Genomic DNA, 21,255 nt, shown 5'->3' on the forward strand with positions numbered 1-21,255 from the left:
TTCTTTGACCCTTTGGCTTCTATGTGGACACATTCTGCTTTATTCACACAAGACATGTTCTAATTTGAATTTACCAACTGAAGAGTTCTCAACTTTCTTCTCCATCATGCTCCTCTTTTCTCAGTAGTCTTCACATGCCTCTGGATTTTTGCTTTGCTTTGTCTAGTTCAACTGATTTTCTCTCTGCAGAAGCCTCTGCCACACCCTACTTTACAAGTTAATTCTGTTTAGTAGTGCTTACTTTCTGCTAAATCTGAGGCTACTGGAAAATAATCCCTGCTTAATTGAGCTTCCCTCTGTTAGAAACACCCCAAAAATCATTTGTATATTCATGAGAAGCCCAGCAGGCTGGAAAATTGCACTGTGGCAAATCTAATGAACTGTTCATAAGTAATGGGGGATCTGGCAGGGGACTGGGGGGATACAAAGCCATATGCAGGCAGCTGATGGTACTCAGAGGGGGGTCTCAGTAGCCCCCAAAATGGGATGTAGGCTTCTGATTTTCAGAACTGCTAAAGCAGAGGGATTTCACCGGCACTCCTGCATAAATCTAGTCAGATTCGTGCTGCCATTCTCACAAAACATCCCGCGTAATAAACATGGTTCAGTTCCTTCCTGGCCCTGTGATTTAAGCTGATCCAAGTTGTGACATTTTACAAGGTCAAAAGCACTGATCATGTCTTCTGCATTGTTCCTTTTTATAGGAATTTCGTGGAGGAAAAATTGGGTGCAAAGTATGTGGAGAGGACCAGATTGGATTTAGCTAAAGCGTTTGAAGAAAGCAGCCCAGCCACCCCAATATTCTTCATCCTGTCTCCAGGGGTAGATGCCCTGAAAGACCTAGAGGTCCTTGGTGAGTGGTCAGGAGGCCTGCCCTCCCTTTCATCCAACACCCACCTGACCTTCCTTTCAGCTCATAGTTATCTTAGTTTCTTCTTTTTTTACATTTGTTGGAAATGGAGTGTATGGAAAATGTAAGGCTAATAACACTGTAGTCTGCAGAAATGTTCAAATGAAACATTCCTCTGGTTGGCATAATGTGAGTTTCTTTTGTACTGTTTTCTACCTTTTGACTATATGAGGGCCAAAGGGCAATTTTCTCCATATTCGTGTAATCTTGTGCCCCCTGTGACTAAATAATGGTCATTAGAGCAAGTCTGTTTGATTGGGCAAGGCACTGTCGCTTTGTGCTTGCGATTACTATTCCCTGCGGCCTGCACAGAGCATACCAAGTTAATAGAGCTGTGACCTGCCTGGGCCCGATTCAAGCAAGGCCTCACAAGGTGAGAGGCTCCTGCATTTAGCCAATGAGCCAATCTGTTCCAAAAATGATGTGATATCTACCACATGTTGCTCCTTTTTGTGAAGGAAATGCTTTGCTACTCCTGCAAGAGTTTATAAAGCTCAGTAACAATGCTTGCCATCTATCAAAATGTCAAAAGCTTCATTACCATAAAACCAGAGGAGCTTGTTTCCACATCTTTGCTAATGCTTGTGAGGAGGGAGCTGTTGGGAGCTCCAAATGGTGTTTCTTGAAACGACAGAGGTTTAGTTTGGATTCTTCAGTGACCAGAAGGTTGCAGCAGTAACCACAGGTGGACATTGGACCACAAAAGTCCACACTTCTTACCTCTCCTTGACTCAATTGCCCTCTCACCATTTTGTATCGTCCTGCAGGCAAAAAGCTTGGGTTTACAATTGACTCAGGAAAATTCCACAATGTATCTTTAGGACAAGGTCAGGAGACAGTGGCAGAAATTGCCCTGGAGAAAGCTTCCAAAGAAGGACACTGGGTCATGCTCCAAGTAAGTACGGGGATGATCCTTTGACACAGTGCATGGTGATTTGCCGAGTCATAGGGGTTCTCTCAGCATTAATGACACCTTCCATAGGTGATAAGACTCTGCTGACAATGATGTTGTCATCTTTGGGGTTTTCTAGCCACTGTGCTTTAAAATTAAAAATATCAGCAGAAGCCCCATCCTTCTCCAGACTTACAGATATCTGCAATGCTCCAGTAGTGCCTGAGGACAAACAGACGTGCATAGACTGCCAACACCATTGTCCTAGTACCTCATGTTTGCATGATGCTTTAAATGGACAGAACATGTGTCCTATTCTCACACCACTCTGACTCTGCCCCTAACTAGTTACATAACATTTCCTTTGTAAGTTAAGGGGCTTAGAGTAGATAACCCCTCTATCCCTCCTGGGGCTAACATTACATGGGTCTGTGATTTTCTACCACCCAGTGTCCTCTGGGGTAGCTCCCAGGGCTGGGGATTCTAGAAAGAACCCAGGAGCCAAGGGAGCCCAGGCAAGCTCTAGAGGCACCCAGGAGCCATGCTCACTCCCATGGCGAGGCCCACTAGCTACCTCAGCAGGTCTGGAAATGGCCATTTTATTTGCAGCACAGAGATCCCAAAGGGTCTCATTTATATGCCAGACTCTTTACTAGGCAATCTGCAGGATACATTTTCTCTAATCATTACAGAAAAGTTGAAAGGGTAGGTGTTGTCATTCCATTATAAAGATGAGAAAAGTGAGCCTCAGAGTGGCCTGGAGAGCCTCAAGGCCACACAGCTGGAAAATGACAGAGTTGGTTTCAAGTTCACGTCTGTTTGGCTGCAAGCAACATTCTTTCCACTAGTGCGTGCCGCCACCCTTGTGCAGGGATATGAGATAGGACATCGGCCTCCCTTAGTGGCCCCAGTACCCAAGGTCAGCACATTTGCGTTTCTGCTTGAAATAAAAGTGGATTCACAGAGAAACTGCACAGAGTCCAAGCAGAATATAACCTTCTAGGAGAGTAATACCTACTCTATCTAAAGTTTAGATGACACTTTTAGTAAGGTGACTTGGGATGGTATGTCCCCTTCTGAGGCTCACAGAGTCAAGTGGGTAATGGTGGAGGGTTTCTGTTTTCAGAGATAGCAGTTGTTGCGCTGACAGTTGGTAGACACTGAGGTTTTCCCACCCAAGAAAGTTTTTTGACAGTTCTCACGCATCCAGAGGCTCAGATTGGTGAGCAGCTAGGAGGGGTGTGGTCCTCCTCAAGAGAACATAGTATCCAAAGTAAAAGGTTTATTATTCTTATACCTATGCTGAGCTACAAGTTGCCCCCAGAAATGTAAGTTTTAAGTTTTACTGCAAAAAAAAAATCTCAAAAGACTTTCTGTTATGAAGAATCTGCTTTTGAATATCTACTCGATACCTTTGATTTCTGTTCTTAGTGGTAAGCCAGTAACTTAGAATGTAACTCTTTCACTATTCCTCTCCATATGCAGAATAATGAGAGGAAAGACTCTTCCAGACCTTTGGCTGTCCAGTTTCCTAGTATCCCTATTACTGCAAAGAGAAAGAGAACTTTGAAGAGAAAACCAACATACTGGCAACTTGTTGTATTGTTTGTAATTTATATTAAATTTTATCAGCCCAGGCATGTGATATGCCCATGTTAATGAGTTCTTAACCAAATTCTACAATGGTCAATTACTGTGATCAGAGAGAGCCTTTCTAGTGATATTTAGCTAGCATTTTATCAAAATCCCATAATCCAGAGAAAACCATCACAAAGATAGGTACAGACTGGCAGTTATCTACCTAGATATATACCAGATGGTTTGTAAATTAACATAATAGATTTTAAAAATCTTTTTTCATGGGCAAAACAGGTAGTTTTCAAGATTATATGGATTGGCTACAAATGTTGCACAGGAATTGCCACCCTTGGAGAAATAGGAATGAGAATCCAGCCAGTCCCAAAGCCAGTATCTTCAAGAATCATTCCCAAGTTGGATTCCAAAATGTGCCTGGTGCAGTGTGCCTCACTTGAAGAACTTTCTGCCCTCTTACTCCAAAGTCACTGCCTAGAATATATGTACATTTGTTTCAAGAAAACGTCTCAAGTATGATGTTGTTATAGTCCATAAGATAGAGAATTAGGACATATTTGAGCTTGCAAAACAGGGTTATTATTGTTTGTGTTCCTGCTTGTATGAGTGGCACAAGTAGGTGTGGGATGTACTTTCATTAGGATCTATAGCAAGCGTGGAGGGGAGGACACTTAGAGCCCTCACCTGCTGCCTGAGTTGGCCAGGGTTTCCACACCAAAGTATCACAGACTAGGTGGCTTGATCAACAGAAATTTACTTTCTTATAGTTCTGGAGGCTAGAAGACTGATATCAAGATATCAGCAAGGTTGGTTTCTTCTCAGGTCTCCTTCCTTAGCTTGTGGATGGCTGTCTTCTCACTGTGTCTTCACATGGTCTTCCCTCTGTGTGTTTGTGTCCTAATCGCCTCTTATAAGGACACCAGTCATATTAAGTCCCATTCTAATGACTGCATTTAGCCCTAATTACCTCTTTAAAGACCTTGTTCCAAATATAGTCAGATTCTAAGGAACTGAGTGTTAAAGCTCCAACATATGAATTTTGGGGGACACAGTGCAGCCCATGACACCTACCAATGTTCAGTATTTGCCAAGGGGAAAAAAGTCTAATGTGAACAATTGAATTGGCATAGGTCATTTTTATAACAGAACAGTTTGAAAGAAAGATACCTACATTTCTATTCCTTTCTTTATTTGCCTTCATTCTCTGTATTTTTGTAGCTTTTATGATCTTACACGTTTTCTTTGTTGGAAATAATTACATATTCCTGGGGGTCATGTTTCATTCACTATACCAAGAACTACTCCAGAGTCAGAGATCATGTGAGGTATAGCCTTTTTGTTTCTCTCTCAGCACCAACTACCACGCTGTACACTGTGGGTGTTTAGTATTGGAGGAGCAAATTTGTGAATCATAAAACTGAAAATCAAAGAAACAGTGGCAACAGTTGTTTCTTTCATGATTTCTGACACTGTAGGGTTTAAGAAAAATTACATGTTAGGAATATGCAGAGCATCTTAGCAATGAGCGATTGCTTCCTTTTACAGCTAGCCTTTCATCCCCCACATCCTTCTGAGTCCACACACTAATGAGTAGGAATTTAAATCGAAGAGGTTTCCATCAGAAAAAATGAAGTGGGTGATAAGGTACATTTCTGGCTTTTAGTTTTCGTACTTGATTAAACTAACCCAGCTAAGTCTCAGTAATTAAGTTTGAACTGGAACAAAGAAACATATCAACAACTTCATCTCAGAAGTGGGTGTTAGAAGGAGGTAAGTGTGTTGGAAGGAGATTTGGGTTTACAAAGACAACCCGTGGTGATTTGGGGCACTCAGTGTGTTTAATGTTCAATTCTGTTTTGTTTTTTGGGTTTTCTTCCCCTAACATAATAAAGGAAATTTTAAATCATGATTTTTTGAGATTTCAGCACTTTTACATATAGGCACATGTTGGAATCCTATAATTTAAGTAATGTATTTCAGTTTCACAGGAATTATAAGCCCTACTTATTTTTCAGAATGTCCATTTGGTGGCCAGGTGGCTAGGAACCTTGGAGAAACTCCTTGAAAGATTCAGCCAAGGAAGCCACAGAGATTACAGGGTTTTCATGAGTGCTGAGTCCGCACCTACACCAAATGAACATATCATCCCTCAAGGACTCCTGGAAAATTCCATTAAGATTACTAATGAACCCCCCACAGGAATGCTGGCCAATTTGCATGCTGCCCTCTATAACTTTGATCAGGTAAGAAAGCAGAAGTCTGGTCTGATATAAAAGTCAAGGTCTTCCCATAGGACTGTGGGACCATCATCTGCTCATGCATCTCACTCAGAAGGACAAAGTAAAATCTTCTGTGCATGTGTGTGTGTGTGTATTTAATCACTTGAAAGGCTTCCCCCTGTCATCTCCTATGCCAATGGAAAAAATATGTTTGTTTCAGCCACATGTGTAAGGAGAATGAACTATAATGAAGAGCATAAGGAAACTGTTCATTGATGACAAACATGGCAGGCGAGCACCTTACCACAGAAAGATGAGCTGTTGTTATTCTTAGTTGTTGAGGATAATGACAACAATAAGGACGTGAGGAGAGTTTCAGTATAATATTCATATTTTAGATCTAGCTTAGATACTAGTAAATTTAAAGCCCTTCTTTTCAGATTCTCTCCATACTGCCTTCTTATTTATATTTCCTTTTTCTTCCAAAATAAGACAAATACATTAATACATATATAAATTAATGATACTTCCATTACCACTGTTCTCCATGATTCCAAATTATCACATCTGTCTATATCATAATAAAGCCTTTCAGTTTCCTTTTGTTGCTATCTCTCTGAATTCCCATTCCTTTCTGTAATTTCTTAGAAAGCCTTGGTGAACAGCATTCTCTTCAGGAGAAGTAAAATGAGCCCCAAAGAGAAAATACCTATGATTTGGTGATAAATATTCAGCCTCCTATTAGAAATATTATCATTCTCTATGGAGCATGCCAACATGCTTAACTTTTTCTCTAGTACCTTCTGGGCCAATACCCAAACCAAAATTATGAAGGAATTATAATAATTAGCCACCTAAGAATACAGTTTTGAAAGTATAGTTAATTGCTTAATTAAATAATTGAGTAACTTGTAATCTATATAAACACAGTAAACAGAAGGCTCTCAAAAAATCTTTTTGAATATATTATTTGCAGTATGTTTTGTGTATATGTATAAATTATAACAAGCATGTGTTTGGCTTTTTTTTAATCATCTCTCAATTTATAATTTCTGGCCCTATGACATCCTAAACTCTTTCCCAAAGTAAGTACAAAAGAGGAGTTTGGAATATTTAAACAGGATTTATCCAACTCTCCAGAACCAATTGTCTTTATTCGTGAAAACTGAGCATTTCATGAACAAATACACTTCAACCCAATTATCCTTCAGCTTTCTTTTTGGTAAGGACCCCTCTGGTAATCTGATAAAATCATGGACACTCCCCCCAGGGAGAAGCACATGAAAAAATCTGTGTATATTCCCAGGATGAAGAGATCCCCCAAAAGCTATTCATAAATTGCTTCCCCGGCTAAGAACAACCTGTTCTAGTTTATTCATGAAAGTATCAGTTCTTTTGACTGCTGTCTGGAAAACCACTTATGTTAACTAAAGGTTACATTTATTGAAAAGACTCTTGGGCAGCCATATACCCAGCCAGAAGTCAGGGCATTTTAGGGCAGGCAATGAGTAGTCCCTATCACAGATCTCCTCCTTTCCCAAGTCTCCGTGTACCATCCTGAGAGTTCTGTGTTGCTGCCATGGTCTTTCTTTCAGAGACCTGTGACCTGGAGAGAGGGTGATGAATGCCATCTTCCATGGTACTCACTTGGGGGAGTTAAATGAGTCCCAGTTGCTCCTTATCAGATGAGAAAAGCAACCAAGGGATCTGACAAGTTAACTCTTCTGTTTGAGTGTTTTTGTTTTCATGCTTTAATTTTCAAATCAAATTAAATCTGTCTTTTTAATCTTCCACCCAAAATCAGAATTTACCTCATGTGCATTCATAATGAACAAAGTTTATATAATATTTGTTATTACCCTGCACATTCCAGAATATTTCTGTAAATACAATCATTAACTGCCCAAGATACAAGGAACTGTTTCTTACAGGATGCTGCCTACCTACACCTCTTTCAGCTCATAACATCTGCCCTTGAAGAAGATGCTTGAGCTCTTGTCATGCCCAGATAACCAGATTTTTACAGCTAGAATGTAGATTTCTTTTTTCTGTAATATTTGCAACAGAAACAAATAATTGGTAATTGTGCATGTAGAGTTGGCATGTGTGCATAAAACTCTGCAATGTGTGTGTGGATGCCTTTCTCTGTTCACAGTGCTGTTTGTATATTTTCTAATAGTTTGCTTATCATTTGGTTTATAAAAATACAACTGACTGAAATGTGGAATGTTCGGTAGACTCCTACTTTTTCTTAGGAAAGCCTGATTCATAATTTCTTGCAGTAGCCTTTATATTATCAGAGCATAATGAACAGGACATTAACTTGTGATTTATATTTTAGCACTGAGAATAAAACTAAATTAGTTATATGAAATATAGATGGAATTAATTTTTAGTCCTTAGTTATTATATTACCCAAGGTGTTCTGTGGACTATCTGTAATTCAGGGAGGAGTTAAGTGACTTGTTAGATTATAATGCCCACATAAAATTTCGGTACTTCTATTTGATCTCCTAGGAGTTTCTTTATTTAAAAGTAATATACTTTTATATCCTTCAAGATGAATTCCAGTTACATGGTTTCTCTTTCCTTCTTTCATAAGCTTGCCTTTTATTTGATGGTTTAGAAAAGTTATTTTTAATGAGTGTGTGTTTTTTCAAGCCCCATAAATTACCTAGAAATAGTCTAGTGATTTAATTGGGTCTGCACTGTATATGACCTGGCCAAATCTGGAACTACATTTGGTAGTAACCCTGGATTTTGATTAAAGTGATACAAAAAGAAACTAAAAAAGTTCTCTGGTCCTGGACCAAGAGAACAAATTTACTCTTGGTTTAGACTTTTCCAGAAGTGCCCTGAACTCCCACCCCAAAGGTGCTAAATATACTTTGTTGATGACCCAAATTGTCAGATCCATTTTAAATATGCACCAGGAGGTGCAGATTCGGCCTTATTGTCCTCTGCCGCCCAATATTAACTGCAGGAATAGTCCTCGATTTCCCTTTGTTTGCCTCACAGAGCTGCCAAATCTGAAAATAGGTAGAGTACTACCTTTAAGTCATAAATCAGATAGCTGTTTTTCACTTTTTAATTTTATGGCTGTTGGGCCATAACCATATCAATGTAGCATGCCAGGATTTAACTTCCCTTCTGCATTTTCAGAAAACACCTTACAGATCTAGTCTACAGGGTGTGTGTTTTCCAGTCTTCCAAATGCCATTCTATCCTCTCAACAGTGAATTTTTATTTTTATAGTTCATTGAAAGGAAGCCATTTGTTGTGGTAATTGTATTAGTTAAGGTATAATACAAAACAACAGTGATTCAAACAAGGTAATTTCTCTTACACATAGTCGGCCGCTCCGATCCCTGAGACCAGCCACCCACACAGCTGGCGGGCACCTCACCATACTCAACGTGTGGCTTCCGTGGGTGTCAGCCATCAGCATTTCTAGTCCACAGAAAAGGGAAAGAGTAGCAACCAGGCAGGTCGTTTCCTTCTAAGTAAATGACATGAAAGTTGCGCACATCACTTCTCAAATTCTAAGGGCAAAACCATTGTTGTGTGGCATACCTGCCTTCGAGGGAAGCTGGGAAATCGTTTTTTGATGGGTAGCCGTGGGCCCAGGTAATTTGTATTACTCTAGAACCAGGGGGAATGGAGAGCTGGGGTTAACCACGATCATGCTGCAGTGATGAAATGACAATGATGTCCTTTCGTCATCCATATTTTTCAAGAACTTTGTGGGGGAAAATGATGTCAAGCAGTATTACTTCTGGTCAAAATGAATCGTCTCATTTTCTAGTGAACTTAGAAGCATTCAATTGAATAACTGAAGCAAAATAAACACATTCCTCTAAAATGAACAGACTGGCAAATGCCAGGTAGATAGCTCCTAGTAGGCTGTCCTAGGACAGGCAGCCATGCTTAAAGCTGCAGGTTACCTTTGTCCTGTGGGTTACCCCTCAAGTCCTATGCAAGATTATTGAAAACTCACCCCTGACCTTGGGAAACTGCACAGATGGATAATCAACACTGTTCTTTTCTCCCAGGATACACTTGAAGTGTGCTCCAAGGAGCAGGAGTTTAAAAGCATCCTCTTTTCTCTGTGCTACTTCCACGCCTGTGTTGCCGGGAGACGGCGGTTTGGCCCCCAGGGCTGGAGCCGCAGCTATCCCTTCAGTTCTGGAGACCTCACCATTTGTGCCAATGTCCTGTACAACTACTTAGAGGCAAGCGCTAACGTAAGTGTGGCAGTCAGATAACCTCTGCCAAGGAGTGCGCTGAATCTGTCTGTGGCACTATCAAATGGACCATAATTTCTCTTTTGAAACTATTATTGAAATAGCTGACACTATATATGCATCTTCTGCCAAGTGTGAAAATAAACCATATCAAAGGTTTTCTAGCAGTACATGCTTGAAGTTTATATGATAGGTCATACCAGTTCTACATCAGCAGCTTAGTGCAAAAAAAAAAAATGTCCTTCATTATGTTAACAAAAACAGTGGTTTACATGTGCATATATGCCAGATTCATTAGGCAGGTAATGAAGCATTTGCACAAATGTAATTACATACAGCAATTCTGACAGTTCATAACACTGCATTAATAATCACTACAATTAGTTCTTATGATGGAAGCAATTTACAGCACGTCACATGTATAAATAATGGTGCATTTCCTGCATATGTCATTATTATGTATTAAGGATGCCACCTTGTTGTGACTTTCTCAGTAATGTCCCCCTTGATGTGAAGTTAAAGGTAGATGAATGATTTTATTTCATAGCTTAAATGTTTTACAGATGGAAATGCAAATGCTTCAGGAAGAATATTTGTGTAAACTTATAAACCTTTTAAAAAGGAAGAAACATTTGTAAGAATTTTCTTACTTTGTCTTCATAAGGGGAACTTTCTCCCTGCAGTTAAAATTGAGATATATTTGTCAAAACCAAGCAGTTGTTTGTGCTCTAGGCCACATTTTATTCTATAAATGGGCCTTTAAAACAACTCACCCCTGTTTCTAGGGATAAATGGTGTTTTATGTTTTTTTGGTAACCATTGTTACAACTTTTGTTATCGAAGTTTTCTCAGGTTTCAAAGGTGATATAACTACTATCAGAATATGTACACTTAACATAGTGTGTGTTCTTCCAGGAAATACATTTTGAATAAGTTGTATCCAGAATAAATGGCTTTAATATGGTATGCTGATGATCAGTATTCCATATCTATCTTCTTTTTCAATTTATGAGATTTACTTTGATCATTTTTGATGGTTCTAGTAAATATTTTGTGTTGTTCTTATTAGTACATTTTTGTCAAGTAGAAAATGAAATGGACCACTTAATACTTTGATTCTAGTCCTTCATAACTGTCCCATGAGTCAGAGAGATCAGGAATATTCTCCTGTTTCAGCTGAATCCTGTACATGGTTGAGGTAGAAATGAAGAGGACAGATAGAGAAGTTGACTCGTTTCTCCCCAGCTCTCACATCTGGTGGCTTGGCAAAGCCAGTCGGCCAATTGAATCATGCTGTGTCCTGCTGCCTCCCCACTGGTGTTTAAGGATCAAAACAGCCTTAGGTTTTTAACATACTCTCTTGTCTCTCAGTTGTGTTGACTCAAGTCATTCACCAAACATCATGAAGCAAGTTACCAGGATTTGAGAATTAAGTTATTATGTACACATAGCTTGTACAAAATGCCCTTTTCGAGAAAATATGTAAAAAAACAAAGATAAGGATTCATGCAAAGAGAATCAGTTATCAAGAAGATTAGATCCCTAGCTGATTAAAATCTTGAGGGAGATACATATCTGATAGCAAAATGTATAGCAATGTGTAGCAAGCATTAATTAAATGTAACCAGAAAGAGAGGGAAAATTAAGAGGCCTTTGCTTGCCATTGATTTCAGCTCTAGGAGAAACAATACATGGCTGGTAGAGAGCATGATGCAGTCTAGCCACTTCTCTTTTATTTTTCGTTCACATCAAACTGGCTTAAAGAAAGACATATTTGAGGTTCATTTATTCAAATTCAAATAAACTTGTAGCAAGTGCAGTAGAATAGTTGGAGCAATTTTACTTGTTCTGTCACATCATGCCACAAATGAAGGCTATAATTAAGTTTTACTTGAACTGCTGGGAGGCAATATACTGCCCTCAAGGATATAAAGGTTCCTGTCTAGAAAGGCTTCACCACAAACTGGCATGTTTTGCAAACCCAGAGGAAGCGAAAGGGTAACAAAGAGAGGCTTCAAACCCTGCTCAGCCAAAGGAAGAGGAGATAGAGTGATTTCTTGAACAAAACCTGGTATAGTCATTAGTTCCGACCCTTACAGCAGTTATGTAGGCCAGTCATAGCATAAACCAAGCCTTCAAGTCGGTCTGTGGCAGAGGGTATTGGTGGACCTGGACTTTTAGAAGGTGATGGAATTCTAAATGCACCCCCAATTCAAATGATACGGGGTTTCTTTCTTTTCCTGAATCAGACCATAAAACCTGATATAAGTCAGACCATAAAAACATGTCATACCTCAAAACCCTTATGAACCAACACCCTTTCTTGATTTTTAATGTGTAAACTTTCCCTATATAACATATTCTAGGAGCAATTCAGTTTGCTTTAAAATCTGCATTAAAAAGCTCCACTGACTGTGTTAAAACACACTGAAAATAAGTCTCTCAAGAAATTCTATACAGAAGCCTAGACAGTTTCTGAACCTCTTTCAAGTGCTCCTGTTGATGAGGGTTTGAGGGAGCATTGTGTTAGTGGGGTATGTGCCACTGGGTGGCCCCTCTGAGTCAGGCACCCTGGGCTCAGAGGTGAATGTTGGCGTGATTTTCTCTCCAGGTCCCCTGGGAAGACCTCCGTTATCTCTTTGGTGAGATCATGTATGGGGGCCACATCACAGATGACTGGGATCGCAAACTATGTCGAGCATATTTAGAAGAATTCATTAATCCATCTCTGGTAAGGCATTTTTTAATTCATTTCCTGGAGGAGAAAATTCTGAGATTTTTTTTTAACTAATTTCACTCTGTAAATAATTATTGAATATTATTGAAGATTGTTGGTCTTCTGTGAGTGTAATCTGGCCTGCCTTTGAGGGAGTTTGTGAATTTGTTTGAAACGCAGAGTTTTGAAGCCCATCCCAAAATACGGAACCAGAATCTGCTTACCAATAATAGCCTTTGGGTGATTTCTGGCACTGTTGCATGTGTCTAGGTGAAGCCCTCTCACACGCACTCAGTCACTAGGCCTTTGGAATTCCCTGTGAGGGAGGCAGAACTGACAGTTTCCCCATTTTATGGACAAACTGAGGCCTAATGATTTGCCCCAGGTCACTTGGTTTTCATGGGCAAAAGCTTAGGCCAGAAGATAGGTGTACTGACTTCAATTTGAGGGCTCTGAAATAGGTGAAACCTATCGCTTTGTTCCCCTATCACAGAAGCCGTGGAGTCATCTAGATTTTGATCACTAATTCATAACTAAATATGTGCTCACTAAAAATGTGGTGATTCGAGAACCCAGCTCTCCCTTCCATGAGGAAGGGTAAAGCACCCCAGTACTGGGGTTTAGAGTCCACAAACTCTTTCCCATTTATCATCTTACCAACCCCATGTCCGTATAGACCAAACACCCACCATGTTTGTGACCAGGGCTGTTTTCTGCCAATGGTTCTCAGCCCTTGCTTTCTATATTGAGGTAACTGAGAGTGGTAGCCACACTTTCTCAGGCTTTCTCTCTCTAAATGTTTCCAGGTCCATTGCCTGATAATTTCTTGAACACTCAAGGCACCCTACCTCATACCATGGACAAGATACCAAGTGTGTTTAGAGCAATGACTTATTTTTTTTAATAGTTTGAGTAGCCTCTTGTTCATAATTTCTCTGAGAACTGTCATCTCATAAAAGCATTATATAGTTTTGATCTTCTTACTTACCTAATTTTAGAAGTAATGTAATCATATATTAGAAAACATGTTATAGTCTAATGTAGAAAATTGGAGACAGATTATTTTTTACTACTTTTAATAATATTAAACAATTTGGGGACAATACAGGAAAAATACTTTCCTGCCACGTGACCATCGTTTGTGTCTCTGATTCTGAGTGTCCTGGTCTTTCCCTAGTTCTAATGAGCAGGATTGCACAGGTCAGAAGGACACTTTGAATTCACCACAATTGGAAGTCACTCCTCAGAAGAGGTCTGGGAGCAGGTTACCATGGAAATAGGAAAGAGAAACAGTGTTGGTGCTCAACCTTTACAGAGGCTGATTTCTCCAAATGATGGCAGAGGTCAAGGGGCAGAGTGAGAAGCTCACACTGATGTTCCTGCTCGGCTCTCGTCTGAGGATAAGGAGTGAATTACTGTTGCCAAGCCAGACAGTCCATTAACCTTCACAAGTCTGAACTCCCATTCAAATGAATATAAAATAAATCTAGATGACAAACCTGTGGGGCAGCAGGAGTGTGTGTGTGTTAGCCCTTTAGAAATGTAGGTACCTGCCCTTCTGTGCGGTCTAGTTTTCAGGACAGACATCCTCCTTTCACGATCTTACATCTTCACTGGGGAGTGCTACTTTTTCTACTCACCAAAGGCAGTTAAAGCCCTCACTGCCTCTGTGTCCAATGCTGCAAAATCCCAGTTATTTTGTTCTCCTGCAGGTGTTTCCTGCTCTTGCTATTTGTACCATTAGGAACTTGATCTAAGACTTCAGCATCTGAAGGACTCCTTTTTGCCTCTCCTCACATTGGATAGCTTGTTTGGAAATTAGTATCTTTGGTTGCATATTAATGGTGCAGTGTTTAAAGTTCCACCACTTGAAATGTTTTCCATGACCTCAATCTCCTGAGGAGGAAGGATGAGTTTCCTGTTATATCATGAGGCTGCACTCCAAGGGATCTCCGATGACAAGGTGCCAAAGTCAGGGACATACTATGGTCCCATGTAGGGCACACATTGGGCGCTGCTAAACAAGTAGAACAGTAAATTGTCTTAGGAAAATGAGGCATCAGGTCACCTCAAAGTTGTCATATATTAAAAACTAATATTTTATATATAAAAAATAATTTTGGTGATTAACAATTAAGAGGGGCTTTGCAGTAAAAACGAACCAACCAACTAGGGTTCAAATTCAATTCTCCTGTGTATTTGCTATGCAATTGCAGGCACACCATTGAACCTGAGTCTCTTTTATCATCTATAAAACAGGAATGGCCCAACTCATGGGTCTGTTGTCAAGTTTAACCATTGGTATACTGTTAGAACAAGATGCCTAATAAACAGGAGGTATTTCTTATTATGATTTATAAATTTTCAGAATATATATTTCAGATTTGACTATATTTAATCTGTGATTATAACAATGGAGACCATTTATTAAATACCTGCTCTATACTAGGGGTCAGTACTACACAGTTTAGTGTATGATTTTTCTGCTCACTAAAACCCTGTGAAGTAGGTATTATTATCCCATGGAATCAAAAAAGAAACCTGGGCTCAGAGCTGTCCAACAGTTGGTAAGTGGCTTACACCAGCATGTGAACTCACAGTCAGACTCTGCAGGCCCCGTCCTTCCCCACAGCACCTGCATTGGCAGCTGAGCTACTGGCTTCAGTCGTTGTGGTGCACGTCACCAGGGCACTGCCCGTGTGCCCCAGGCACAGTGTGTGCCACAGGGTGGTGACAGGAACAACACTGGACAACGCAGGAGACTCAAGCTCTAGCTCTGGTTTGGCTGACTTTGTGCAGGACCATCTGGTGCCTCAGTTTATTCATTTGTAAAATGAAGGATTCACCTAGAAGATCTGATGTACCTTTCAGCTCTAAAGACATCATGATAATGTAATTCAACCTTGAGTAATTTCTGACAATCCCTCATTGCACTTTGGGGCCATGGCATTTTCTACTCAAAAGGCCGGGGGCAAATGCACTTGGTCAGACTCTTAATGACCTGGGAGCTTCTTGTCAGAACCAAGACTACTTGGAGAGGCTGTGTAGGGGGCATGCTCTCTTATTAAATACCAGAAAGGAAAATGTAAAAAGAAGACAACAGTCCTGTGGAGTCAACTGAGTGGCAGGATGCTGGCTTGCCCAGTTTCTATAGTTATGTCTGACACTGACTGCTGCAAAGGTGACCTAAAATCCTTGATGATTTTTTTCATGATGTGAAGGCTCATTCTCCTTGAGCACAATTCCATTGATTGTCTTTTTTTCTTAAAAAAAAAAAACAACAACAGCTTTATTAAGATGTAATTCACAGCTGATAAAATTTACCAATTTCTATTGGACAAGCCAAAGGTTTTTATATATTCACAGTTGTGTAGCCGTCCCCACACTCTATCCTAGAACTTCATCACTCCCAAAAGAAACCCTGTACCCATTAGCTGTCAGTCACACCCTAGCCTCTCTCCCACAACATCCTCCACTCTCTGCCCCAGGCAAAGACTAATCTACTTTCTGTCTCTATAGACTTGCCTATCCAGGACATTTCATATCAATGGAATCATTCAACGTGTAGCCTTTTTTGTCTGATAGCTTTCAGTTAGCATAATGTTTTCAGGGTTCATCCATGTTATAACGTGTATCAGTACTTCCCTTTTGGCTAAATAGTATTCCATTGTATAGGTACACTACATTTTGTTTATCCATTCATCAATTGATATACATTTAGGTTGTTTCCACTTTTTGGCTCTCATCAATAATGCTGCTATAAACATTCATGTACCAACATTTATGGGGACATACATTTCCATTTCCCCTGGGTATGTACCTAGTAGTGAAATTGTTAGGTCACATGGTAACTCTGAGTTTAATGCGTCAAGGAACCACCAAACTGTTTTTTCAAAGTGGCTGCACCATTTTATATTCCTACCAGCAATGTATGAAGGTTCTATTCTCTCCACATTGTCATCAATACTTTTATTGTCTGTACTTTTTACTTGAGCCATCTTGGTGGATGTGAAGTGGCATCATATTGGGGTTTTGATTTGCATTTCCCTGAAGACTAATGATGTTAAGCATCTTTTACTGTGGTTATTGGCCATTTTTGTATCATTGTTGGAGAAATGTCTATTTAGAACTACTGACTAAGGCAAAACCACCACCTTCTCAAAGGCAAGACAGGCGGCCACTGTGCAGGGAGCTTTGCGGTTCTGTCCCACCAGAACAGCTTTTCCAAAAAGCTGTTGAGTGGGGAGGAAGAAGGCCTAGAGTCAGAATTCACAGAGCTCATTGAGTACAATGAAATCTTCAGTTTTGTTAAAGGGCAACACAGGCCTTGTGTGTGTGAACCTAGCCTTGCTTTTCAAACTTTGCTTGTTTGACATCATAGTAGGAATTTACAGTAGGACATTTCTCAGGCTGTATTTTTCCTACCAGAAAACCAAGATGTGCTTGCAAATAATCATGTCTGCTTATAAGGCACACAGAAAACTGAAACTAACTTTTGTAAAAAGTCTATTGTGTGTCTCTTACATACCTGGTAAATTCTGTTTGCGTACCTGGTCATCAAATTCTCAGAGCCACAGTCATTAGCTTGCTATTACGAGCCCTATTTTACTGATGAGATTGAAATTCATATAAACTGCCATTTTCTTAAGGCCACCAAAACTTCAAGGATGAGAAATGAACGCAGGTCTGCTGGCTGTAAACCTCAAGCCCTTTCCTGTGCTTTGCTCATTGCCTAACATGTAAAAGGCATCCTTCACATGTTTGTAAACACACTACTTGTCTTTCTCAAAAGCATGGACCATTTGCATTCCCACCAACATTATAAAGTCTGCACTCAAGCATCCTGTCCCCACAGCATTCTGACATTTTTAAGTGGTTCCACTTTTTGGTTCATTTCTTTGCTTGCAACTCTCATTTTCAACTTTTTGTCCTTATTGAAGGGCAGCTTTACTGTGGCGCTTAAAGTTTCTTTGTACTCTCCAGAGTGAGCACTAATGGGAAGACCAAGTCCTTGTTTATGGGAAATAATGTTCAGTTTGGATGTTTATCCCAGCTTTTGGTTTTATTGTTCATATTTTGTACCCATATTTTCACTTTCAATAATTTAGCTATCATAGACTAATAATGTGAGTTTAAATCTCCTTTAGTTTGTTTGAGTCAGGTGAAGTTTAAATTTTAGTTTTTCTAGTATATAAATATGGAATTATATATAGCAAATGTGAATAAATGAGTAAAATAAACCAAACCAATAGATATTGGTGGTAAGTTAGTACAAGTTGTTTCTCCTAATATTTATTGGGTCAAGATTAGTTTCTGGCTATTTGAGAACTAAAGTACACGAACATCCTCCTGGTATAAAATAGAAATCTGACACAAATAATTAAAATGTCTTTTGGAATTCACAGACAGCCATTTAACATAGATTCTAAAGACACAAGCTGTCTAAGAAATCTGGGATTGAAGATTGGAGCAGGAAGAAACCACCGATATTCACACATGACATAACTGTAGAAACTCCCACTTATTTTATCCCCATTAGACTGGGAATTCCAGGAGCACCAGGTCATGTGACTCTTTCCTACTTCCAAGGTTTATTGGTTTACTAGGCATTCAGAACATAGTACTGAATAAGAATTTGTGAATATTCACTTTGTCTCCAGGTGAGAGTGAGGGGACCAGAGAGCATTACATACAGTCTTAGAAAACACACACAAAATTTAGAAAATATACAAACCCCAATATTTTAGAAAATCTAGGCATGTAGCTGCATTAGGTGGTACTTCTTTTAAAGTAGTACTCCTCTGTACATTTGAGGGTAAAGAGACAGAATTTACAGCAAGAGAGACTAGGAAAATTCAAACAGAGATATAATGGCCCCTGAAACTAAAGAACAATCCCCAAAAAATCTGATATTATACTGAGCTAGAAAATTATAAGCACTTGATTGACTCTGTTTATGGCTGACCAGGGACTCAGGTGCATAATTTGTTACATTTTGAAGAACTGCATTGTAATATTTAGGTTTGGTGTTGGTACTCTCATTGTCTTTGTTAATAATGTTCCTCTACATGGAATGTCTGCCCTCTAGCCTAGGCTTACTGAAGTGGATGGTTATAAGACACACCTTACTCCAGCCTTTCATTCATTAGGCAACTGAGTATTGTGTACCAATATGTTCCAGAAGCTGTCCCAGGGTCTTGGGTCTTGAGATGAGCAGCACAGACTCTGCCCTGAGTACCTCAAAGTTGTGGGGAGGTAGCATTGATTTGACATAGTATATATGGCCCTATGTAATGTTACTTACACACATACTTATACATGTTTTCCATATATGCACATATAACTATGCTTATAAAGTTCAGATATATCACATAAAACAATCTGTGGAAAGTATACAGAGTGTGGAAAAGCATAGGCTATAGAGTCCTACTAAAACGAATTCATGATTAATATTAAAATCAAACATCTGCCTGGGCAAGTTATTCTGTTGATTTCTCTCTGCAAAATGTTTGTAGATGTTTGAGGGAATCAGTGACTTGAAGCATGTGACAGGATTACCAAAACATAGTAGATGGTTCAGCATCTGTTCATTCCCTTCATGTGCATGTATCACTTTGCCCCAAGAAAACTGCCAACTAAGTCTTAGGGTTAAGCTTCATACATGTGTGTTCCTTGGACTCCTCCCCAGAGGTCAGCCTGGAGCCATACTCTGAGCAGAATGATCGATTTCAAAAGGGTCTTGCAACATTTTAGAGAGCCTGCTACCTATTCAGCATTGTGCTGGAACCTTCTTACCAGAGTGTTCTCAAAGTGGTTAAGAAACAAAGATTGATGCCCATGTAGATTTGGAATAACGGACTTTTCCATTGTGGTTGAAGATTGAAGATGAATTTATGCTGGCACCAGGATTTGCAGCCCCACCTAATCTAGATTATTCAAGCTACCACCAGTACATAGAGGAGACCCTTCCTCCAGAAAGCCCAGCACTGTACGGCCTCCACCCAAATGCTGAAATAGAGTTCCTGACGGTGACATCCAACACTCTCTTCAGAACTTTGCTGGAGATGCAGCCTAGGAATGCACTCATGAGTGAGGAGCTGGGACAGTCCACAGAAGAAAAGGTAGAGGACCTGTCTTTTGTCTTGAGATACGCTGTATATACAGTGAAACACACTAACATTAAGTGTGCCCCCTCTTTGTGTTACCTTTGTGTATACACCCATACAATCACTATTCAGGTCAGAACACAGAAAACATTTCCAACACTCCAGAAGGATACTCCTGCCCTCTACTGGTCAATGTACCCTTCCTTCCAAAGGCAACCACTGTCCTTCCCTCACTCACCACAGCTGAGCTTTGCCTGTGTTTGAACATCAAATACACGCAGTCATACAGTCTGTACTCATTTATGTCTGGCTCCTTTCACTCCACATTACATTGTGAGATGCATCCATGTTGTTGCATGGACCAGTGGTTAGTTTGTGTTCAGCATTCTGTGATATGAATATACAGTTCTTTATTCATCCTATGGTGGAAGGATTTGGGGTGGCTTCTAGTTTTTTACTATGACTATCACAGCCATGAAGAAAAAACATTCTTTTTTGTTAAGAAACGAAGGTAACTCCCAAAGGTATCCACTCATAATACTCATTCTCTACACTCAGAAGTGGAACTGCTGGACCTTAGGGTATAACGTTTAGCTTTAGCAGATGCTCCCAGTTTTCCAAAGTGGTTGTACCAGTTACATCCATGGGCAGTGAGTTCCAATTGTTCGCTCTCCTTGCAATTTCATTAGGGGTAATGGTATTCTACTATGGCTTTCCTGGCAGTTCCTCAGTTGAGGAATAGTGTTGAGCAGCTTTTCATACACTTATGGCCATTTGGATACACTCTTAAGTGAAGTACTAGTTCCAGTTGTTTGTTTTTTAATTGGTTTTTCAATATTTTTCCTATGGAATTGTGAGGGCTCTTTATTCTTGACATGTGACCTTTGTCAGATAGATGTATTGGAAATATCTTCTCCAAATCTGTGGCTTACCTTTCACTCTCAGTATTTTTGGCTTTGTCATTTTGTTATGGTGATTTTTTTTACATTGTCTTGGGAGACTGGCATTATTATTCTTTGCAAGGTATTTGTTGACCCATAGTGATAGGGTAAGACATGGACATCAATCTTTTTTTTTCACATTTAGATTAAAATCTTGTTTCTCATTAACTTAAAACCTGCTTAGTTTACTCCCCAACTCCCAAATAATTTAGCTCATATTCCTCTCTCAAAATTATTAATCAGGACTTGATTGATAACGGATTCAGGTTGCTGGAATACACTAACCATCAGACCTAATTATAATGAGACTCCAGGAACATTCCAAGCTATTTCTTAAAATTTTTCAGTTTCTTGAAATAAGGCTGTTCAGATATTTGTAATTTAGAAGCTTTAGAATTTGTTGTAGGGTGTTTTATCCTATATCCTAACATCTTCCCTATGTGAGTGTTGATATTTTATTGAAGATGTACAAGGAAAAAAAATTCGTCCATCTGGGGAAAGCTGTTATGAATAGAAGCAGTGAGAAGGTAGTTGAGGTCTTCATCTGGTTTTGGGTCTTCAATCTTTCCAACTAGGAAGCTGGCCAATAAGCCAGAAAATGCAAAGCCCATGAGGTAAAGATGCCTCAACACCC

The 21,255-nt window shown here is 39.6% G+C and overlaps 1 protein-coding gene across 1 annotated transcript in view; it reads left to right on the forward strand.

Annotated features, from left to right (window-relative positions):
- Positions 1–21,255, forward strand: part of DNAH11 (dynein axonemal heavy chain 11) — a 363,375-nt gene that overhangs the window by 335,430 nt on the left and 6,690 nt on the right. Inside the window, exons 72-77 of the mRNA XM_057504579.1 lie at positions 705–853; positions 1,678–1,805; positions 5,411–5,638; positions 9,667–9,858; positions 12,470–12,589; positions 19,453–19,695. Of these exons, the coding sequence (XP_057360562.1) occupies positions 705–853; positions 1,678–1,805; positions 5,411–5,638; positions 9,667–9,858; positions 12,470–12,589; positions 19,453–19,695 (1,060 nt within the window). The remainder of the gene's footprint in view (positions 1–704; positions 854–1,677; positions 1,806–5,410; positions 5,639–9,666; positions 9,859–12,469; positions 12,590–19,452; positions 19,696–21,255) is intronic.

This window comes from Manis pentadactyla, chromosome 7 (genome assembly GCF_030020395.1).
Source record: "Manis pentadactyla isolate mManPen7 chromosome 7, mManPen7.hap1, whole genome shotgun sequence".
In the NCBI taxonomy this organism is placed as follows: domain Eukaryota; kingdom Metazoa; phylum Chordata; class Mammalia; order Pholidota; family Manidae; genus Manis; species Manis pentadactyla.